The sequence below is a fragment of the Nerophis ophidion genome, linkage group LG11 (assembly GCF_033978795.1).
Source record: "Nerophis ophidion isolate RoL-2023_Sa linkage group LG11, RoL_Noph_v1.0, whole genome shotgun sequence".
Lineage (NCBI taxonomy): Eukaryota > Metazoa > Chordata > Actinopteri > Syngnathiformes > Syngnathidae > Nerophis > Nerophis ophidion.
Window position 1 is genome coordinate 36,419,198 of NC_084621.1, and position 24,635 is coordinate 36,443,832.

At 40.8% G+C, this 24,635-nt stretch overlaps 1 protein-coding gene across 3 annotated transcripts in view; it reads left to right on the plus strand.

The window, feature by feature from the left end:
• Nucleotides 1-2,096: 2,096 nt before the first annotated feature.
• The window catches only part of setd2 (SET domain containing 2, histone lysine methyltransferase), a 56,429-nt gene continuing 33,890 nt past the window's right edge, over nucleotides 2,097-24,635 (plus strand). The window contains exons 1-13 of one of the 3 annotated variants that reach the window (XM_061915768.1): nucleotides 2,097-2,436; nucleotides 6,313-6,435; nucleotides 12,486-12,507; nucleotides 12,612-16,351; nucleotides 16,433-16,564; nucleotides 16,897-17,025; nucleotides 17,104-17,227; nucleotides 17,297-17,374; nucleotides 17,464-17,561; nucleotides 17,664-17,796; nucleotides 17,928-18,062; nucleotides 20,233-20,361; nucleotides 20,441-21,526. In XM_061915768.1, the coding sequence (XP_061771752.1) occupies nucleotides 6,407-6,435; nucleotides 12,486-12,507; nucleotides 12,612-16,351; nucleotides 16,433-16,564; nucleotides 16,897-17,025; nucleotides 17,104-17,227; nucleotides 17,297-17,374; nucleotides 17,464-17,561; nucleotides 17,664-17,796; nucleotides 17,928-18,062; nucleotides 20,233-20,361; nucleotides 20,441-21,526 (5,835 nt within the window). In that variant the 5' untranslated portion in view covers nucleotides 2,097-2,436; nucleotides 6,313-6,406. The remainder of the gene's footprint in view (nucleotides 2,437-6,312; nucleotides 6,436-12,485; nucleotides 12,508-12,611; nucleotides 16,352-16,432; nucleotides 16,565-16,896; nucleotides 17,026-17,103; nucleotides 17,228-17,296; nucleotides 17,375-17,463; nucleotides 17,562-17,663; nucleotides 17,797-17,927; nucleotides 18,063-20,232; nucleotides 20,362-20,440; nucleotides 21,527-24,635) is intronic. The other 2 variants (XM_061915767.1, XM_061915769.1) reach the window with 2 other exon arrangements.

Consider the following 24,635-nt stretch of genomic DNA (forward strand, 5'->3'; position numbering starts at 1 on the left):
ACATTGAGCAAAGATTTTGCACACCAAGAAATTAAAAAAAAGTACAACCTAAATTTTAAAAATGCTTTATTGTATGTTTTTACATTAGTAATTGATTTTACATTTATACAACACTAAAAATTGGCCCTCATGTGTGAATGTGAGTGTGAACGTTGTCTATCTGTGTTGGCCCTGTGATGAGATGGCAACTTGCCCAGGGTGTACGCCGCCTTACGCCCGAAACGCAGCTGAGATAGATTCCAGCGACCCCAAAAGGGACAAGCGGTAAAAAAATGGATGGATGGATTTATATTTTTTTGATGAGAACTTATTTTGGGGAAACAAACACTGAGAGCCACTTGGGAGCTGACTCTTTTTTTTTAATGAGAAGCCATAAAAGTGTACACCGCCTTCTGCTCGATTGTAGCTGAGATAGGCACCAGCGCCCCCCGCGACCCCAAAAGGGAATAAGCGGTACAAATGGATGGATGGCTGGAGCCATAAAAGGAGCCAGAATTGCATTTGTCATGACAATGTTGTAAGCACATTACCAATGGCGCGTAATTTGCAAAATGCGCAACCGCATTTAATGTCAAATCAAATCAAATCAAATGTTTATTGGATTCATCACTATACAGTGTACATCCACGACAGAACTACTGACTAAACTACTACCACAACTTGGTTTACTATTTATAAAATATAATAATGTAGGGTTACCTGGAACTTTTAATAGGCCACCCGGCCTGAATCCACACTTGGTAGTAGTTTAGTCAGTAGTTCTGTCGTGGATGTACACTGTATAGTGAAGAATCCAATAAACATTTGATTTGATTTGATCTGTGTTGGCCCTGCGATGAGGTGGCGACTTGTCCAGGGTGTACCCCGCCTTCCGCCCGATTGTAGCTGAGATAGGCGCCAGCGCCCCCCGCGACCCCAAAAGGGAATAAGCGGTAGGAAATGGATGGATGGATGATTTGATTTGACATTAAATTTGCAAAATGCGGTTGCGCATTTTGCAAATTGCGCGCCATTGGTATTGTGCTTACAACAGGTGTCTCAAACTCACTTTACCTGGGGGCCACTGGATTCAGAAACTGGGTGAGGCTAGGCCGCAAGAAAAGATTTCTTGAAAAAAATCTAACATGCACTTTTTAATGAATTCACCTTCTTTGAATGGTTTTCCCGCCCTAGCAACATACTTGCCAACTCTCGCGATCTTTCCAGGAAACACCTGAATATCAGTGCCCCTCCCGACAATCTCCCGGAGCAATCATTCTCCCGGTTTTCACACGGACAACAATATTAAGAGTGTAACGTGATGGCACTGCATTTAGTGTCCTCTGTAACCTGCCGTCTCGTCAATAGGGGACGGGGTAGTGGGCTGTGGGGGTGTATATTGTAGCCCGGAAGACTTAGGGCTGCATGGGATTCTGGGTATTTGTTCTGCTGTGTTTATGTTGTGTTACGGTGCCGATGTTCTCCCAAAATGTGTTTGTCATTTTTGTTTGGTGTGGGTTCACAGTGTGGCGTATATTTGTAGCAGTGTTAAAGTTGTTTATACGGCCACCCTCAGTGTGACCTGTGTGGCTGTTGATCAACTATGTCTTGCAGTCGCTTACTACGTCTGCAGAAGCCAAATACAGCAGGTGGCTGGGCTGGTTTGTACAGGTAATAGAGGACGCTAAAGGCAGTGCCTTCACGGCACCCCCTTAATACTGTTCCATGGGTGAAATTCTGGAGAATGACAACCCCCGGAAGGGGCACTGAAAATTGCGAGTCTCCCGGAAAAATTGAGGGTGTACAAGTATGCTGCTGTGAAGTGCTGTTCACATAAAACTCACGGGCCGCACCAACATTAAATTTTCATAATAAGATGCGGGCCACAAAATAACGTCTCGCGGACCACAATTGGCCCGCAGGCCGTGTGTTTGAGACCCCTGGCTTACATCAACAACACGTTCATGGATGTTCATGGTGAATGAATTCCAGATGTTTGTTGTGCAAGTTTATCAAGAAGACAAAATGTGTGCAGCTGAAAGTCTTGCGGGTTTTTTTCCCTCCCATTCTGACTCACCTTGACGAACCGCAGCAGTGTCCGCTCATCGTCACGTGACGTCATCGCGCACACCAAAAAACTAATATTTTAAAATGTAATTAACGACATAATTTGTTTATTGTTTTTGGGTATTGAACACGCTGAGGCGCATTATTGTGGACTTGTGGACACTTTAAAAACGCTACTCCCAACTCCGGGCTAAAGAGTGCTAGCCGCCGTAGCACAACAGCAGGGTAGCCGAACATCAGCCACGATAACCCCGTGTGGATTTGACGTCGGCACGCATTGTGGCTTGGATGTTTGGCAAAGGGGATATCCCTGGGAATTTGGACGATGGACGAGGACTGTGACATGCAGCACTTTGTGAAGTGAGTATCCAGAGAAAGGCATCTATTTGGGTACGTTATGTAAATGGAGTCGAAACATGCAATGAAGCTAAAACAAAACCTCCCCCCCGGCTAGCATGCTCGTAAGCCGGATGGGGATGGTCAATGTGCGGTTATGATTAATATCAGCGGAACATAGTTTACCAAACTATTAAGTACAGCTGAGCTTTATTCAAATGCATACGAAGAACGAGGTTTGTAAGCAGTCTGGGCGGCGTTCATGTTGCGAGTAACATCGAACCTCGTTAGCCGCTAATGCTCGCTTTGAGATTAGCATCGTAGGCACAGAAGGACAATCCATTACTTCCCTTCGCGAGAACACTAACAAAACGTGCATACCCAAACATAAAAACATGCACTTACACGTCGCATTTTAGGCACAACAAGCAAATTAAGGTTGTCGTGAATGTAGCATACAGCTAGCTTAGCAAAGTTAGCTTCACTGGTTCGGACATAGCTTTTGGTAACACCACTGCCTCGTAAATATGAGCTGACGTTTCTTTTAACAATTGTGTATGAAGAACAGCTCAATCAAGCGAATGTGATTAAATGTCCCTGATATACACGGTGCAATGTTTCATAATGGACAGGTACTGCCTTTGAAAAAGGCCATGTTGGGCTGCATCAAAGACTTCCCGTGTTTTTTAACCACTAGTGTCCCGTGAGAGAATATGTAATTTCATCTATTTGGGTTAAAAAACATTTTTTGCAAACCGGTAATAATAATCTGCAAATGTGCCGTTTTTGGGTGTCAGTGCGGTCCAGAACCATGTAACCGTGTAATACTCTTCCATATCAGTAGGTGGCAGGAAGTAGATAATTGCACGGAGGACCAGGGGTTAGTGCATGTGCCTCACAACACGAAGGTCCTGAGTAGTCTTGGGTTCAATCCCGGGCTCTGGAGCTTTCTGTATGGAGTTTGCATGTCCTCCCTGTGACTTCTGGGTTCCCTCTGGGTACTCCGGCTTCCTCCCACCGCCAAATACATGCACATGGTGACAGGTTAATTGGCAACACTAAAAATTGGCCCTAGTTTGTAAAAGTGAATGTTGTTTGTTTATCTGTATTGGCCCTGTGCTGAGGTGACAACTTGTCCAGGGTGTACACCGCCTTCCACCCAAATGCAGCTGAGATTGGCTCCAGCACCCTTCACGACCCCAAAAGGGACAAGCGGTACAAAATGAATGCATGGATGGATGGATGGACTCTTCCATATCAGTAGGTGGCAGCAAGTAGATAATTGCACGGTGGAACAGGGGTCAGGGCATGTACCTCACAATACGAAGGTCCTGAGTAGTCCTGGGTTCAATCCCGGGCTCTGGATCTTTCTGTGTGGGGTTTGCATGTTCTCACCGTGACTGCGTGGGTTCCCTCCGGGTACTCCGACTTCCTCCCACCGCCAAAAGCATGCATCTGGGGATAGTTTGATTGGCAACACTAAATTGGCCCTAGTATGTGAATGTGAGTGTGAATATTTGTCTATTTGTGTTGGCCCTGCGATGAGGTGGTGACTTGTCCAGGGTGTACTCCACCTTCTGCCCGAATGCAGCTGAAATAGGCTCCAGCACCCCCCGTGACCCCAAAAGGGACAAGCGGTAGAAAATGGATGATTGGATGGATGGACTCTTCCATATCAGTAGGTGGCAGCAAGAAGATAATTGCACGGTGGACCAGGGGTTAGTGCATGTGCCTCACAACACGAAGGTCCAGGGTTCAATCCTGGGCCCTGGATCTTTCTGTGTGGAGTTTGCATGTTCTCCCCGTGACTGCGTGTGTTCCCTCTGGGCACTCCGGCTTCCTCCCACCTCCAAAGACATGCACCTGGTGATAGGTTGATTGGCAACCAAAAATTGGCCCTAGTTTGTGATTGTGAATGTTGTCTGTTTATCTGTATTGGCACTGGGATGAGGTGACAATTTCTCCAGGGTGTACCCCGCCTTCCGCCCAAATGCAGCTGAGATTGGCTCCAGCACCCCTCACGACCCCAAAAGGGACAAGCGGTACAAAATGGATGGATGGATGGATGGACTCTTCCATATCAGTAGGGGCAGCAAGTAGATAATTGCACGATGGAACAAGGTTTAGTGCATGTGCCTCACAATACGAAGGTCCTGAGCAGTCCTGGGTTCAATCCCGGGCTCTGGATCTTTCTGTGTGGAGTTTGCATGTTCTCCCCGTGACTGCGTGGGTTCCCTCCGGGTACTCCGGCTTCCTCCCACCTCCAAAAACATGCACTTGGGGATAGGTTGAGTGGCAACACTACAAATTGGCCCTAGTGTGTGAATGCGAGTGTGAATGTTGTCTATCTGTGTTGGCCCTGCGATGAGGTGGCAACTTGTCCAGGGTGTACGCTGCCTTCTGCCTGAATGCAACTGAGATAGGTTCCAGCACCCCCCGCGACCCCAAAAGGGACAAGCGATAGAAAATGGATGGATGGATGGATGGATGTGGGGAACATGGTTTGTAGTGATCACATATGCAGAAGACAGCCTGCAGGTAAAAATATATCTGTTGTTTAACCAAAAATTAACAAAAGATGAGTGTCGCTAGGAAAACTTACTGAGTAGCCTAGTTGTTAAAGTGTCGTCCGCCCTGATATATGTAGGTTGTGAGTTCAAACCCCGGCCGAGTCATACCAAAGACTATAAAAATGGAACCCATTACCTCCCTGCTTGGCACTCGGCATCAAGGGTTGGAATTGGGGGTTAAATCGCCAAAAATAAATCTTGCGCAGCACCGCTGCTGCCCACTGCTCCCCTCACCTCCCAGGGGGTGAACAAGGGGACAAATGCAGAGGACAAATTTCACCACACTTAGTGTTTGTGTCATTGGTACTTTAAACTGAAGCTTAGGGAAGGCGATGCAAAACAGAACTAAAACTGAACTGGTTGCGAAGTTAACAAAAACAGAATGCTGGACTATAGTAAAGACTTACAGCGTGTGGAGTAGACAGCGTCCACAAAGTACATCCGAACATGACATGACAATCAACAATGTCTCCGCAAAAAAGGATAGCGACAACTTAAATAGCCGTGATTGCTAAGACCAAACAGGTGCGGGGAATAGCGCTCAAGGAAGACATGAAACTTCTACATGAAAATACCAGCACAACAGGAAAAGCAACCAAATTAGGAGCGTAAGACAAAAACTAAAACACTACACACAGGAAGACACCAAAAAACTCCAAATAAGTCACGGTGTGACGTGAAAGTACTTTTGAGACAAGAGCTATAGTCATGCATGGTCGGTTATGGTTTGAAATCTTATCCAAAACTTGCGAGAACAACTTTTTATTGTCAATATCAGCTGCTGAGTTTCATTTTTTAATGTTTTCTGCTGGTGGTGTGCCTCCACATTTTTTCAATTAAAAAATATGCCTTGGCTCAAAAAAGGTTGAAAAACACTTGCCTAATTAATCATTTTCAATGCTTCAGAATGTGCTCTCCAACAAACATCTATACCATTCCAGGTGCATTTTTTTGTTTGTTTTACACGTTCAACTACCATGTTTACAGCTTTATTCGGCATCGATGTGTTTTCTTGGTGTACATATACTGTATGTCTTCTTTTCTGTTAGATGAAACATTTTGTTGTTGCTGTGATGGAAAGCCACAGAAAACCATTGTGAATTTGAAAACAAAAACAGTGTTGGAAGGGCAAATGAAAACATTCAAAATACTTCGACATTGCAGTATATGGATAACCATTTAGAGACTGGTCTTCAATGGAAGTGTCTTAGTCTAAGTCAACCTAGCCAACAGTGTAAAGTAAATAGTAGTTTAACGTTTTGTGTGATACAAGAGGAAAAACTGCATTTGTTTGACAAACTGTCCCTTTTTGTGGCCACAGCCCCTGAGTTAATTGTAAACTTATCTTTGTTTTTGCCAGGTGTGGTGTCACAGTGGAGGGCTCATTTCTCTGATTTGGATTATTCTCGGCCGTGCATCATCCACGGGCCCACTAATCCTAGACCAGTTCCTCAATGGACACTCTGCTCAAGTCCGAAATCAGGTACTAGACAGCAGGCCGCATGGACCTCACTCATGTTGCCAAGGACCATACTGCACGGATCGGACACCAGCAGTATTTTCTGTTGAAAGTCATCTGTCGTCATGACTGACTAGCCCCCTTTTTTTGTTCTATTGAGCAATCGCAAACCACAATGACTTGAATTCACCTTAGTGTTGATGGAGAGGATTCTTGTACACAGTAGTCAAAAATTAGGAGTTCAGTTTTAGTGATATTTGGTAGTTTTTTCGGCCACGGCATAGTAGTGTTGTCCCAATGCTAATATTTTTCTAAAAATATTTTTCAACATGAAGGGTACCACAAAAGATTTATTTATTGACTTTATTTTAACAAAATATTATGATACATTAAACCTGTGTGTTGTTGCAATCAAATAACAATTTTGAATTCAAATAACATAGTAACCATGCTAGATAACTTCTCTTTTAGTAGTAAGTAAGCAAACGGGTTACAAAGCTCCTAATTTAGCTGCTGATGAGAAGTAACATATTGTATCTTTTATGAAAGAATTGAAGGACCAGTGGTAGAAAATGGATGGATTCATCTATCAGCTCATTAATTGTTAACATCTGGTTACTTTCTGATTTAAAATCTCGCTACACTTCTGTTAAAATGTAATAGGGACCTATTATTCTGTTGTTTGGATACTTTACATTAGGTTTGTCTGATACTACACATGTGGGTATTGATCCAATACCAAGTAGTTAAAAGGTTATACATTGGTCATAATTAAAGTTCTTCTGTGTCCAGGGACGTATTTTCTGAGTTCATGAACAATAAAAAAAATGACAAAATATTTTGTGACCATATCGATGTAATCATTTTAGTATCGGATATATAGGGCTCTTGTACTTGGTTCTGTTACAGTCAATATTTGTACAGATCCACTTATTTGTTTACATTCAGGAGCATTAGTTTGCTATTAGCCGTTAGTTACTGTATCCTCCTACAATGTGTTGTCAAGCATATTTCGCTATTCTTTGTCCTGCAGGGAATGTACTTGTAAGACTCGTAGTTTATTTGTCACCATGGAAGCAAAGACTAGTTATTTAGGAGTAGCTAAAGCATTGCGGTCGGACGTTAGCTGCTTGCGAGCTATGTTTTAAAGCACCGCCTCCTGAGCGGCATTTCAGTGTTTATAGCCTCACCTTTATTGTTCATTTTGAAGTAAAAATATGTTAATGCTTTCTCTTTTGTCTCCAAACTGTTACCACTTCTAAGTGCTGTGTGTGTGTGTTGACTCACGACATGCGCCTCGATTCATATTACCAGCGTTGACACTACAGGGCGCCATCATGTGCATTAAAAAAAATGAAGGCAATATAGTACCTTTTTAATTCTTTAGTACCACCTTACTTTATTAGTAGCGGCATATCATACAACATTAGGGCATAGTATTCAGTAACACTTTGAGGAGTGTCAATGCAGTAAAACCTTTCAAGCTGCTGCTGTATGTCACACGCTCGAAATAAAAACAAAAATTCAAACCAAAAATATGACAACACTGCTACCGACTAGCTTATGCTACCAATAGTGGTGTAAAAGAACAAATTCAAAAAATAAATGTCAATATATTTCACAATTACAAATAAAACGGCTGGTGTTCATGTTGTGCGTGCACACACACTATAGTTACTATGTTATTGTTGAACCAATGAGTAAAATCATATGCTTTGTCAAACACTGCAGACCAAGTACCAATAAAAAAAATAAAGTGTGGAGTGAAAGCACAGTCCAAATGGCAGCAATAAAAACTACCGGGTAACAAAAAGTATGAAATCTATTCAGCTTCCTCAAAAAGAAAAGCACATTTTGTGAGGATGATGTGTTTAGGGAGATGCACACAGGTATATTGACAACATATAGTTGAAAGACTTTGGTTAAAATGATAGTTAAATCTATTTTACACACAACCTCTCTGTGCTAACTGTCGAACCGAGAAAGGCGTAGACCGCATCTTCCAGAGGTTCGACATGCCTCCGCTTTAAATGTTCGTGCATCACAGACATACTGCAATTAAAAGAGATCCTCCGTTACGTGTTAAGGGGAAATTGTTCCTATATTTTCCATGTTCTCATCCACGTTGTTTAGCAAGAGGCCGCTAGAGATAGGCACCATTCACATTCACACATTGTGTACCAATTTCCGGTACCTGGGAATCAAAACCGGTGCTCAACGGTAGCAATTTTCAGTACTTTTGTGTTTGTTAATAGATATTGGGTTGTTTTTGAGAATAAAATCAAATTTGTTTATTGCAACATTTACAAATGTGCAGGTTGTGATCACCGCTGTCCAGTTGTTGTATGACATTAAGTTTCAATTAAAGTTGTAAGTCCAAGACGTTAGATGGTAGTAGTGTACAAGTTTCTAGTGTTTTTTTTGTTGCACCCTAAAAAGTGTATGCACAGTAAGTATTGTACCTATTACACACCAACAGTTTGTTTGTCACACATAGAACAATAAAACAACCAGTCTTCACGAGAGCTTAGTGCAGTGTTTCAAAAGAATGGTGGGGACAAAACGAATTATTTCTAACAAAACATGTAAAATGTTCTTACTGTTGTAAACTTAAAGAAATGTCAGAAGCGAGTGTATTGTTTCTATAAGTATGAATGTTTTTGGTTTTTTTAGTAAAGCGTAGACAATACTTCTTTTATAAGCATTACGTCATCTATTACACGATATGTGGGAAAAATGGCATCACATCCGGTAGTGTTTGGCCCAAAATATATGATCTGTCCATCAATATAGTGATATATTACATGTACCATGATTTGTATGTCATATATTTAAAATCAGAGCACACTTACATGGAGAAGAATGTTGTTTTATTCGCCAATGAACCGCTGAACGAAATGGAACAAACCTTCATAAGTAAATTAATTTCATGTTTTGTAGTTAAATAGGGTGAACCAAGCTGCCGTGATTGACATGTCAGTTTTCCACCCGTGTGCATGTAACTTACACATTAATAATCGCTTTAATAATACTCTTTACATACATACAGACATTTCGAGCTGTGCGCAACATTACATTTGTAAAATAATATTGGCAAAAATATTATATTTTATACAGTAATATTATGTACATATCTGAAACTTTTGTATCGTATTGTTCAGTAGATCTGTCATGTAAAACATACATATATCAATCAATATTACCCTTCTGATGTCTTCATATCTAACTTTTTGGCAACATTTAAACATCACAAAATAGTGATTTAAGCGTTAGGAAATGGATGGAATTTATATCGTCATACATATTGATACCTATTATGAAAAAAGTCCATCATGATGATTTTTTTTCCCCCGTTATTGCCCAACTCTATGTGTAGTAGGGATGTCCTGATCCAGGTTTTTGCACTTCCGATCCGATAACGATATTGTTTTTCCACTTCCGATCCGATACCGATACTGGCCGATACTGGCCTATCTGAGCATGTATTAAAGTTTAAAGTTATTTAGCCTACTTAATTGTCAGATTCATGCTGGAAAGGATTTTAGTACTCTTGATAACAACTAGCCAGCTGAATTAGGTGAGTTTGAATAATACACAATAGTTGGTATTCAGGGATAAACACAAAATATCAAAAATTATACATGACAAACAGAAATGGCATCATTAAACAGTAAAAAAGTGAACAGTATAAAGTGCAAATAATGTTGTAAACATTATTAAAAAAAGCAAAACACACAAACATGAGTGGGATAAAATGTCTGTAACTCAGCATCAATACTTGCTCTTGAACAAGTGTAAACTTTAAAAAAAAAAAAAAAAATCTACACACTCCCTTCAATTGTTTGCCCCAGTCAGGGGGGGCAAACAATTGAATTCCAAGCATAATGGGGAGATTCTTTCTAACAAAGACGAGCACTTCAAGATGCTCAGGTGTCAGCCTGCTCCTGTCTTCATCTATGATGAGTGCTAAAAGCCTCTCACTCTAAAGAGTCATTAAAATGTCTTACAACTTTACCACCATGCTTGACTTTATTGTGGCATGTTTTACACTCCACCTCATCTTTTTCGTTTTGTAGGGTAAAATAATCCCACATAGCTGACATTTTTACCGTAACTTTTAATTCACATGGTCGCCTGAACGGTTAGAACACAGACCTGTGGATGTTTTGAAGGTGTGCTGGAAAATGCAGAACGGAAAGTAGGGAGCAGCAGAAGAGTGGAATGTATTATTTAAATCGGTGCGTTGGAAAACACGGATCAGAGGTTTTTTTTAAACTGGATCTGGATCGGCATTTTCCTATGCCTTGTCAATACGCATTTTTGGGCAAATATCGGCGGATCGGATCGGGACAACCGATCGGGACTACACATTGTGTAGCATAAAATGACGGGGAAAAAACAAAGCGCCTGTCCAGTTAATCTCTTGATGCACTGTACTCAGCTCTTGTGAAGGTCACACATTTTTGGAGGGATTTTAGATTTTTTTTTATTTTGAATTATACCATCTGAGGTATATTGAATTATAAAGATTCAACATATTGTGCATTGTATGTCGTCACAATCTTTTATTTGGTTTGTCTTTTCATTTGACATTGTCTTGTTTATGTGTTCTGTATAGAAGTTCCACAAATGCAGTGTCAGATAATTACATCAAGTCAAAGCTGGAAAAACTGAACTGATTTCCTTTAACTCACTCTCAGGTATTAATTCTCTTCTCTGTGTTGACAGTGTTTAAACACACACCATTAGTGGAATACACATCTAAAATCAGTGTCTTTGTTGTGAAAGTTTAGCACTTGAACAATGTGAGTGTAGATCTTGTAGCAACTTTGCTGCAAATTTGTCTTGAAGGCTTCATTGGAGACTAGGAAAAAAATCTAATCTTAAAAGAACAAATGACCCAGATACCAAACATTTATAAGATTGCCCTAAGTAAAGTAGATATGCACTTGCCAAAAAAGAAGTACAGTGGTACCTCGGTTTTTTAAATCCCTTTCCAAAAGTTTCAGAAGAAGAAGAAATTTTAACCCAATTAATCCGTTCCGGACACCCAAAATAATGAAAACAAAACACATTTCATAGAGAATAATTATAGTTTTGCATGCAGAAAACAATGTAAAATACATATACTGCAGCAGCTGACAAATGTTACCTTTATTAAAAATTCTTGTTGGCCAATACAGCAATGGAGGAAGTGATACACAGGAAGCCGACTACTTTGTCAGGTGCAAATACCTTCTTAAGCAATGCTTGCATCTTCTCTATATTTTTTTATATTTAAACCGTTATACTTGTTAATTTGATTGTTTATTCTATTTTATATCTGTAAATACCCTATTAACATCTCTCAACTCTGCTAGCAATTTAAGTGAGGCACCGAGACAAGATTTGTAGTCAATAAAGAAACATAAATATCTAGCAGTATGTATAAAAAGCCGGGGCAAATTTTGAAACTTTTTTTAATTTATTTTTTTTCAAAGACTGAGTCCTATGAAATCGGGAAACCACTGTAATGATTCTTATGTTGTTGTATGAAGACACCTTTGTGCTTTGTTGTCCGTTGTTACTAGGACATATTTAGGTTGGCAAGACAATTTTTACTTAAGTCTCAACAGGTGCAACTGCAACTTAATTCTATTTTTGAAATCACTATAAACCATAGATGTAAAACACAGATGTACATTTCAAAAACTGGAATGTTTTCAGCTTCCAGAAATTAACATGAAGCCGTGCATTATCATGCTGCAACATAAGGTGATGATTGAGGATAAATGGCACAACGATTCAAAATGTCATCAATAAAAGAAGTGCTCATTAACACAGAATTTTCAACAATGTTAGTCTTTTTGTGTGCGTAGACAAAATTAGAGTTCTTTGAGTTTAGCCTATGAAAAATGGGAGCAAAAACAAGAGAGTTGTGTCCATATTTTTGTTGAGTGTAGATTGGCCAACATGGCCTGTTACACAATAATCTGCTTTATATGTGTAGCAATACCTAATCAAAAAATGTTGTACTAATAATCTTCTCCTGTCCTCCCCACTTTATTTCTCTTGATGTTGTCATTAAAACGCAGAGACGAAGGAAGTGGTGCTTCGGTGAGTAAATTTGATTATTTCATATATCTGCTATGCTGACAAATGCTTTGATAGAGAAGGGGGTTCAGAGGTTCAGACTAATGTATTGGTTTCTTTTATTGTAGGTAAAAGTGGAAGGGCTGTCCAAGGCGGCGCTCATCAAAAGTCTATCTCCCAGAGTCATGCTGTCCAATCATCTGTTGCCTAAAGGGGCCAAGATGAAGGTCAACCTAGAAGATCAGGGTCGTCAGAAAGTGTCCTTCAGCTTCTCACAGACCAAGAAGCCACTGCACAGCCTCTTCGTTATACCCTCCAGTCCAGAGAGGTCTGACGCTGAAACTCTCACTGCTTCGCCACAGCCAACAGTCGACAAGGGAAAAGCCGCTGACAGCAAAAATGAGCAAAAGCAGACACGCACCTCGCTAAATGAACAGACACCCTCACAGGTTCCAGGCTTTGCTGCTAAACTGAAAATGGACTTGGCCAAGATGCATTTCAAGAAGCAAATACTGAGCGTGTCGATAACTAGGCAAAAACGAGCATCTCTTGATTCAGATGAGACATCGACCTGTGATTTGCTAGGTATGCAAACATCGACAAATAACAGTGTTATCAAGTTACCAAGTACCCAGCATCAGATCCCTATCGGTGTGAGCCCCTCTAAGGATTCTAACAAGGACTCATCTGAGAGTCGGCTACTGTCCAGCCTCAAGAAGCTTGCTGCATCTCCAGGAAAAGAAGAAAGATTTTGTAGTAATGAACAGGATGGTAACACATACAGAAGGAAAACCAGGTCGCAAACTGGCACAGAAATGGATGAAAATTCTATCCAAATGTCTTCAAGACACAAATCATCTGATTCTAGAAGTAAAAGTAATTCGGAAAGCAGTAGCAAAACAGCAACAAGAAGGTTTTCACCTGGGTCACAGGGGGAAGAAAAGGAAAAAAGTTCATCTAGGAAATTTGAGAATCACGAAAGGTCATCCAGTTACACAAAACCAGACCGCGACTCCAGATACACATCAACGCGGTCAATGCGAACAGAGAAAGATCGCAGAAGATCCAGATCCAGGTCCAGATCGCAATCTAGATCTAGAGGCTCTCGAACAAGTTCATCTTATTCCAGATCAGAGCGATTGAGAACCGACAGAGGTTCCCGCATAGAAAAATCCTACTATCATGATTCGGATCGCAGATCGTACAGGAGTCCTCCGCGCAGAGACAGGCGACGATCTCGCTCGCGCAATGACAGAACTCGTGAAAGTTCTGGCTCTGAAGATGACCATCGCAAGACGAGGTCAAGGACAAACGACGCCAATAAATCATCTTCCTACTTGAACTCTCAGAAAGATTACAAGTCTTCATCTTACTCAAAATATGGGAAGACATCAAAGGATACACATCATTCATCTGAGTTTGATAAAAAAAGTCAATCCTCATTGTCAATATCAGAAAGGACTTCAAAGCGGTTCTCAGAGTCTGATTCCCAGCGCAAGTCATCTCCTGGTGTAGAATTAAGGTACTATAAGTCTAGCGGCCATCATATAGAAGAGACCAGCAAGAAATCCAATTCTTTGAATCTGCAGACGTTAGATCATGTAAAACGTTACCATGAAAATCATCCAAAAAACAACTTGATTGAAATTGAGGCAGATCAAAGGACTGAATTACAAGCAAACTCTGAACACGCAGGTAGTAATCCAGAGTCAGTACAGATGACCTGCTCGCCAGAGAAAACCAGTGAGCATGATAATGACATATGTCACAACCTCAGTGAAAAAACAGGACATAAAACTGTAGAAACGTGTTTACCTGGTGAAAAAGAAATATCCAATCATACAGCAGAGACAAGAGAATGTGACCACCTGGATGCTGAGGAAAGTTTAGAGGGAAGAAAATCAAGTCTCGAAGGTGAGAAAGAACATGCATCAAATACACCTTCAAGTGAAAGCCTGCAGCATGCCGATGTACTCCTTAAAGGAATAAACGATGTGAATGAATGCTTTTCTCTTCATACATCAGATGTGACATCAGATGATGCAGTGGAAAGTTTACTCAGTAGTAGTGATGGCAAAGTGTGCAACCAAGATGTGAAAGATGTTGATTATTCCCAAGGTTCAAAGTCTTTATTTACCATTGAAGACATACCTTTCACACTAGATGTCCAGAACTGTAAACCAGAGGATGAGGTGGGTAAAGCTGTGATTCCCATTGAGCAGGCTGACACAAACCCACCACTGCAATCTGAGACACCCTGTAAAACTGAGACTCTCATGACACTTGAACAGCCAAACACAGATGACGCTAAAACGAGCAGCGCCACAAAAAAGTCCCGATGGGATATTGTCGGGCAGAAAAACCCATGGAGTGATGATTCACAACAGGCAAATTGTGCAGAGAGTGAACAGTATGTTGAAAAGCTTCCTTGTGTAAAGAAAATCGAATTTTCCACAAATGAAAGTACACCGGAACCTGAAAGACATTCTATATCGGGGAAAGGGTGTGAGAGGCTAATGCAGGCAGATTGTTATGATGACCAAGAAGGGCATTTGCCGGGTGACACTGGCATTGAGAAAACAACTCCCGTCCTGCCTCTGTGCCTCAGTGATGCACCACAGGTCAACAATACTACACAGATGCAGAGCTGGACTAGTAATTTGAAAGAGAAATCTGGAGGCCAGAGCGAGGCCAGTGATAGTGAAAACTCTGATTATGACTCCGATTGTGGCAAGGCAAGTAAACGATTGCACTCTGTAGTGGTAGTACCAAAGAATTCATCCCTTACAAGTGAATCACGTGACACTGGAGCTTCTTCAGCCAGTCCAGTGAATAAACCAGAACCCCACAATAGCAGCATTAATAGTTGTGAAATGCAATATCAAATCAATGCTCAACAAAGGCTGGATGGTGTTGTATCCAACACTAGTATGCTTTGTCAATCCCAGAGTAATACAATTGACAGCACCAGTCACTCTGAGGGAACCACCTCAGCAGGCGTCTCACAGCCTTACTTGACTGGTCCCATCAGTGTCCACGAAGGTATTCCTAATCCCCCCCATAGCCTTGACATTTCCAGACATACTCAACAACTGCAACATTATGTTAACAACGTTGACGGGACACTCACCCATTACCAACAATCTTCAATTGTTGACGTCAATAACATGATGAGTGGATTCAACCAGAGTTGGAATTCTTCACAGCCAGAGCTGCCCAGTAGTACATATCAACAGCCAGACAGCAGCCATGGACCACTGTTACCAAACTGTAAACTTTTAGAAGCCGTTCCTAAGGAACAGCAACATGGACATCACAATCTCTCGTGGCATCATCAAGGCTCCAAAATACAGACAAGCCAAAATCTCTACCAACATTTGCATGAACAGTATCATGATCGTGCAAGTGAAATCCACCCAGATTCTCTCACGAATGACCATGATGACTACTGCAAGGCTAAACTATCCTTGCGTAACAAAACAACCATCGAGTACAGTGGACCCCCAGGGTCGACAAGTTTTGTGCAAGGTCATGAAATTAGCAGCAACAGCAGGTGCTCTGCAGTCCCTGATCCCCCAAGAGAGATCAGTTTTAGGGCCCACAGGAACAGGGGCCCACCAAAGAAAAGGCGGCCAGAGATCGAGTCTGATTCTGACAATGAGGCTGAAGCTGGACCTGCGGGCAAGAGGGATCGTCTATTAGGAGAGCTTGAAGAAGCTAAAGAAAGTCAAGTCAAAGCTGAGGTGGTGCGGCCATCACTCGCTCTCCGGGACTTCCAAGACTCCAGTAAATGGAAAGAACTGGCCAAGACAAAAAAGATGCCTCCTTATTTTGACCTAATTGAAGAGAATATGTACCTAACTGAGCGGTATGCCCAAACAAACACATTCTCAAAACTTTGAATGTTTTCAGTTTTTGTTTAAAGTTTAAAGTTTTGAAATTTTTGCAGAAAGAAGAGCAAATCTCACAGAGATATCAAGAGGATGCAGTGTGAGTGCCCGATGCTTCCCAAAGAGGAGCGTTCAAGGGGAATGTTGGCTTGTGGGGAAGACTGTTTAAATCGGCTGCTGATGATCGAATGGTAAATTGATTATATAAGTTGATAGCGCACTTCTTTGAATTTTCTTTGTCAGGGGTTTTCAAAGTGTGGCACAGTGAACTGACATTCTAAGAATATAATGCTGTTGAGGCCTCCCGTGCTCGCTAAAAAACACATTTTCTGCGGCATATTTCTCACTTTATTCATAAACCAAGAACTAAATACATTCTAAATTCTAATCTTTTCAATTAACCTTTGACATAACTGAAGTTAGCTTAGCAGCTTTGAACAATGAAAAAAAAATTCTCAAGATGCTGTGCCTTCCTCAAAGTATGCTTTAAACCCATGTTCTGTTTTTTTGTGTTTTTCCGAAGCTCCTCACGGTGCTTAAATGGGTCATACTGCTCGAATCGACGTTTTCAAATGAAGCAGCATGCTGATTTTGATGTCATCCTCACAGAAGACAAGGGCTGGGGTCTCCGTGCAGCTAAAGACTTGCCTTCGTAAGTGTGGAGTGTCATCTGCTTTTCTGGACTGTGTCAGGGTCAGATTTAAATAATCGTCTCGCATTTCTGCCTCAGAAACACTTTTGTGCTAGAATATTGTGGGGAAGTGTTGGACCACAAAGAGTTCAAAGCAAGAGTGAAAGAATATGCACGCAACAAGAACATCCACTACTATTTTATGGCTTTAAAGAATAATGAGGTGAGTCAAATTGATTACTTTGATAATTAAGGGCTGGTAGAAATGTTTGACTTTGCGTTGTCTCTCCAGATCATTGATGCAACACTAAAGGGTAATTGTTCTCGGTTTATGAACCACAGCTGCGAGCCCAACTGCGAGACTCAAAAGGTACGTAAGCAAAAATAAGCAGTCCAATTTATTATTTGCTCGTCATTCAATGTAACCATGTTCACACACGAATTATCATATTATTTTAGTGGACGGTCAATGGCCAACTTCGAGTTGGCTTTTTCACCACAAAGGCAGTCGCTGTGGGAACCGAACTGACATTTGACTACCAGTTTCAGAGATATGGGTATTTGATTCATTAATGAAACTTTAACTGCATGACATATATATTATGACATATGTGATATATATTGACTGATGATTGAGTTGTAATTTACCATGCCTTTAGGAAAGAAGCCCAGAAGTGCTTCTGTGGAGCCCCCAGCTGCAGAGGCTTCCTGGGAGGGGAGAACAGAGTCAGCGTCCGAGCAGCTGGAGGGAAGATGAAGAAAGACCGTAGTCGAAAGAGTGCGCTCACCACGGTCAGTTCTCGTTTTTTCCTGTAGCAAGTCTGATATGGTAGGGTTTTTTTTTACTTAAATGTTTAACTAAATTCAACACTGTTATCTATTCTGAATTCCCTAAAACATACAGTGTACATGTTGTTCCTCAGGTTGATGAGGAACTGGAGGCCTTACTAGAGAATGGTGAAGGGCTCTATGATGAGAAGCAAGTGGTGTCCCTGTGCAGACTTATGGTCCGTGTAGAAACCATGGAGCAGAAACTCACCTGTCTCAAGCTCATACAAGTATGTAACAAAATCAACATTGATTGCATTAGACAGATTTTTGGGGTTTTTCATTGTCATGTCTCAATGTTCTTATCTCCTGTTTCATTGTGTGTCATATTGGGCAGCATAATGCTGACTTGAGTCATTGCACAAAACATTGGACAATAACCTTGAGACAAAGAATCGTGTATGGCCAACTAAACAGGCGCCATGATTGCTACCAAGGACGTGTGCAGCTCTGCTCGGATGCATGCAATTGCTGCCGTTTTGTTGTTATTTTTTCTGACTAAATACAAACCCCGTTTCCATATGAGTTGGGAAATTGTGTTAGATGTAAATATAAACGGAATACAATGATTTGTAAATCCTTTTCAACCCATATTCAGTTGAATATGCTACAAAGACAACATATTTGATGTTCAAACTGATAAACTTTTTTTTTGGGAAATAAATAATTAACTTTAGAATTTGATGCCAGCAACACGTGACAAAGAAGTTGGGAAAGGTAGCAATAAATACTGATAAAGTTGAGGAATGCTCATCAAACACTTATTTGGAACATCCCACATGTGTGCAGGCTAATTGGGAACAGGTGGGTGCCATGATAGGGTATAAAAACAGCTTTCCAAAAAATGCTCAGTCTTTCACAAGAAAGGATGGGGCGAGGTACACCCCTTTGTCCACAACTGCGTGAGCAAATAGTCAAACAGTTTAAGAACAACGTTTCACAAAGTGCAATTCCAAGAAATTTAGGGATTTCAACATCTACGGTCCATAATATCATCAAAAGGTTCAGAGAATCTGGAGAAATCAATCGACGTAAGCGGCATGGCCGGAAACCAATATTGAATGCTCTGACCTTCGATCCCTTAGACGGCACTGTATCAAAAACCGACATCAATCTCTAAAGGATATCACCACATGGGCTCAGGAACGCCTCAGGAAACCACTGTCACTAAATACAGTTTGTCGCGATATCTGAAAGTGCCAGTTAAAGCTCTACTATGCAAAGCGAAAGCCATTCATCAACAACACTCAAGAACGCCGCCGGTTTCGCTGGGCCCGAGCTCATCTAAGATGGACTGATGCAAAGTGGAAAAGTGGACTGTGGTCTGACGAGTCCACGTTTCAAATTATATTTGGAAACTGTGGACGTGGTGTCCTCCGGAACAAAGAGGAAAAAAAACATCCGGATTGTTATAGGCGCAAAGTTCAAAAGCCAGCATCTGTGATGGTATGGGGGTGTATTAGTGCGCAAGGCATGGGTAACTTACACATTTGTGAAGGCACCATTAATGCTGAATGGTCTTTACAGGTTTCGGAGCAACATATGTTGTCATCCAAGCAACGTTATCATGTACACCCCTGCTTATTTCAGCAAAACAATGCCAAGCCATGTGTTACAACAGCGTAGCTCCATAGTAAAAGAGTGCGGGTACTTTCCTGGCCCGCCTGCAGTCCAGACATGTCTCCCATCGAAAATGTGTGGCGCATTAAGAAGCGTAAAATATGACAACAAGACTCCGGACTGTTGAACAACTTAAGCTGTACATCAAGCAAGAATGGTAAAGAATTCCAATTTCAAAGCTTCAACAATTAGTTTCCTCAGTTCCTAAATGTTTATTGAGTGTTGTTAAAAGAAAATGTGATGTAACACAGTGGTGAACATGCCTTTTCCCAACTACTTTGGCACGTCTTGCAGCCATGAAATTCTAAGTTAATGAGTTTGAACATCAAATATGTTGTCTTTGTAGTGCATTCAATTGAATATGGGTTGAAAAGGATTTGCAAATCATTGTATTCCGTTTATATTTACATCCAACACAATTTCCCAACTCATATGGAAATGGGGTTTGTTACATACTAAAACCAATCAATATAGTTTAATGCATGCTAAGGTATCTGGGGGTGGAAAACCCTCTCAGATTGGTGTTACATGTAACAATGCACATTAGTCCATCTAATTGTCTCAAAAATAAATATATTTTATATTTTATGCTTAGATTATGCATAGGGCTAATAAAAAAAAAAAGCAAAAACACAAACTTTGGGTATGAAAATGGCACCCCTGTCTAAATTGCTTTGAGACCCTGACCATGTTCTTAGGCATTAACGCATGTATTATTATGCCCATCCACTGTTTGCATCTTTGGTGAGATTTATTGTGCCTAATCTCTGTGTCATGCAGGATACTCAGAATCCTTCATGCCTAAAGCAGTTCTTGGATCATCACGGCTTGTCTTTGCTCTGGATCTTCATGGTGGAAATTTCTGAAGCCAAAGGGAACAACGCTAACAACATCAAATTGCAATCACAGGTGATCAGTATGAATTTATTTAAATTGTGATGTTGTTATTAAGAATTATAATAATAATTGAATCGGTACGGCTTTTTAGATCCTGCAGGCCTTGGCTGTGTTACCCATCTCCACTAAAAACATGTTGGAAGAGAGCAGGATCCTGACCTTCATTCAACGATGGGCCCAGACGAAAGCGCTCCTTCAGCCCACTGAGATGGACGGCTACTCCAGCGAAAACACCTCTCGGGCTCAGACACCCCTCAACACCCCTGACGGCTCCTCAACGAAAGTCGGACCTGAATCGGACGGGGATGCCTCAAAACCGGCTGTGTACCAACGCCCCAAAATGATCAGCGAGAACAGTCTGGACAGCGCCCTCTCTGATGCCAGCAAAGCATCTGACGGCAAGGAGGAGGAAGAAGAGGATGATGATGAGGAAGAAGATGAATCCACACAAAGCGCAGTTGGCGATAAACAATCAAAGGTAGATACTGCGAGTGAACCAGCTAATCTGGTAAACGAAACACAGGAAGACGAGGTAAAAGATGTTAAAAAGGAAAAACAGGAAAAGACAGAAATGGCTTCAGCTAGTCAAGACCAGACTCACAGTGAAGATATAAAAAACCCTACAGAGTTAGAGTTGGAGCAGAAGGATGCTGAAGTAAAAGTGGAAACAATTGATGAACTAAAGAAGGAACATGAGGAATCAGACAAACTTAACATAGAACAGCAGACTAGTAAGACAGCCGCAGAAAGCACTAATGTGGTAATCGACCAGCCTCTGGTTGAGACTCTGCAGGAACCAGCTATCCAGACGGTTGAAATGGATGTTACTGACACTCCAATTGAGCAGCCTGCAGAGGAGGTGATTGCAGAGGAGGTGATTGCAGAGGTGGTTGGAGAGGCAAAAGCATTGACTGCTGACAAAGCTATTCCAGGCCCTGGTATTCAAGCAGATGAATCAGCCATTATTGCTCCCCCAAGCTGTGACACCCCTGAGGTCTGTATACCCGCGGAGGTCACAACAGCCCCTCTAGATCCGCCAGTGATAGGAACGCCTTCTCAGGATGAAGAGGAAGCTGTTTCAGATGTGGAGAGTGAGAGGAGTCAAGAGCCTCAAGTCAGCGCTTTGGACATTAGTAGCATGGCTGCCAGGCTACTGGACAGCTGGAAGGATCTCAAGGTGAGTTCAGAATAAAAAGGGCCAATGTCATAGTATTTTTTCATATTTTAAAAACATCTCAAATGTCCCCTAATAGTGTACTGCAGTGGTCCCCAACCTTTTTGTAGCTGCAGACCGGTCAACGCTTGATAATTTGTCCGGGGGGGGGGTTATTTTTATTTTATTTATTACTTTTTTTTAATAAAAAATTGAGGTTTTTGAGGTTGGTGCACTAATTGTAAGTGTATCTTGTGTTTTATATGTTGATTTAATAAAATGAAAAAAATGTATACAAAATTATTCTGCCGCCCGGTACCAATCCGCTGGTAGGGGACCACTGGTGTACTGGTTGTATTGGCCAAAGTAGCGTTGATGCTTGAATTTACACTAAAAGTTGAAAAGTGCTTTCAGTAAACCCTAAGAAGAACTAAATATTTTGTGTGTCTGTAGCTTTAAAGTAGAACTGCACTTTTTTCAAATGTTCCTATTATTCTGTAAAACAAGCACACATGTTTTTTTTATGCACCCAAAACCAGTGAAGTTGGCACGTTGTGTAAATCATAAATAAAAACAGAATACAATGATTGGAAATTCCTTTTCAACCTATATTCAATTGAATAGACTGCAAAGACAAGATACTCAACGTTCAAACTGGAAAACTTTACAATTTTGTGCAAAATTGTGCAGAAATGCTCATCAAACACTTATTTGGAACATCACACAGGTGAACAGGCTAATTGGGAACAGGTGGATGCCATGACTGAGTATAAAATCAGCTTCCATTAAATCATTCACAAACAAGGATGGGGCGAGGGTCACCGCACAAATGCGTGAGCAAATTGTCGAACAGTTTAAGAACATTTGTCAAGATTTTGCAAGGAATTTAGGGATTTCACCATCTACGGTCCACAATATCATCAAAAGTTTCAGAGAATCTGGAGAAATCACTGCACGTAAGCGATGATATAACGGAGCTTCGATCCCTCAGGCGGTAATGCATCAAAACTCGACATCAGTGTGTAAAGGATATCACCGCATGGGCTCAGGAACACTTCAGAAAACCACTGTCTGTAACTACAGTTTGTCGCTACATCTATAAGTGCAAGTTAAAACTCTACTATGCAAAGCCAAAGCCATTTATCAACACCCAGAAACGCCACCGGTTTTGCTGGGCCAGAGCTCATCTAAGATGGACTGATGCAAAGTGGAAAAGTGTTCTGTGGTCTGACGAGTCCACATTTCAAATATTTTTTGGAAACTGTGGATGTTGCGTCCTCTGGAACAAAGAGGAAAAAAAACATCCGGATTGTTGTAAGCGCTAAGTTGAAAAGCCAGCATCTGTGATGGTATGGGGGTGTATTAGTGCCCAAGGCATGGGTAAATTACACATCTGTGAAGGCACCATTAATGCTGAAAGGTACATACAGGTTTTGGAGCAACATATGTTGCCATCCAAGCAACGTTATAATGGACGCCCCTGCTTATTTCAGCAAGACAATGCCAAGCCACGTGTTACAACAGCGTGGCTTCATAGTAAAACAGTGCAGCACAATATGATGCCTAAAATACCACAACAGAGCCCCCGGACTGTTGAACAATTTAAGCTGTGCATCAAGCAAGAATGGGAAAAAATTCCACCTGAAAAGCTTCAAAAATTGGTGTCCTCCGTTCCCAAACTTTTACTGAGTGTTGTTAAAAGGAAAGTGGTAAATATGCCTCTGTGCCAACTTTTTCAATGTATTGCAGCAATTAAATTCAAAGTTAATTAATATTTGCAAAAAAAAAATTGTTTCTCAGATCAAACATCAAATATTTTATATAAAATATAATTCACAATTCACTATTTTGTCTTTGCAGTCTATTCAATTTAATATAAGTTGAAAGGATTTGCAATTCATTATATTTTCTTTTTATTTACGAATTACACAATGTGCCAACTTCACTGGTTTTGGGTTTTGTAAATAAATGCGAGCAAAAGTATACTTACAATAGAGCGTCTGGGAGTCGCTCTATTCTGCTTATAAACCACTGAAAGGGGAACTTCACTTTTAGAATTTTGCTTACTATCATTATTAAAGACATGAAGACGGAAGGATTTTTTTTTTTTTTATGAATTCTGACTTAAATAAATGCAATTTGAAGTCTGCTTACAATGGAACCTATGGGAGTCGCTTACCGCTGCCTATAAAAGCTCTTAACATCTACAAATGCCTCCATCAAGGTTTTATATACATGCGTTATGTATATATGTAATGTAGTGACGGGCACATTTATAATAACAATATTTACGTGTTTTGATCTTTTTAAACATAAGCGGTGCATTAATTTAAAAAAAGATCGCTTTATTTTCTTCATCATTAATTACTCACTGCAGGCTATGAGAGCCATTAAACATAACAAAATATATATCATTTACTGTACAATGTCTGCTGTCATTAGAATGCCAAGTGATAGTATCTTGTCATAATCCTGTTATAGGTGAAAAATGACTCATAATCCTTGCAAACAAAGGGGGTGTGGAACAAAGAGTTTTCATGTCGTTCTCACCGTTTCCGGTATTAAATTGGCTGTCAAAGTGTGCCAACTTGTTGGATTACATCCCCATTGTTCTACCGGTACTATCCAGGTGAGAGGTGTGATTTGAACCACAAAGCACTTTACCACACAATGATGTAAACAAAGGCCGACAAGCTAGTGATTTACGGCGTCGCCATAAGTATTTTGTCTGTGTTAGCGCTTATAATAACATTATCACTAACACTTGGTTAAATTTCAAGTCGTGAAATGTAAATGAAGTACTGTTGGTGCTTTTTGGATGTTTTTCATTGTGTTTTATGGACGGAATAAAGGACCCCCTATTGGCTCTGCTGTAAGCAAACCTTTATTAGAATGCATTAAAAAATATACATCCGGTGTCATGTCTTTCATAATGATTGTGAAAGACAGGCAAAATTCCAAAACAAGGTGAAGTTCCTTTTTTAAAAGACATCCAAACACTTCCCTCAACAATTTATATACAGACAGTAAGTGTATATAATAATAATAATAATGTTAGTCACAATGAAATATTTAAGTATTTTGCACAGTTTAAGCATACGGCTCAACACTTTCACAAACGCATCTCATTATT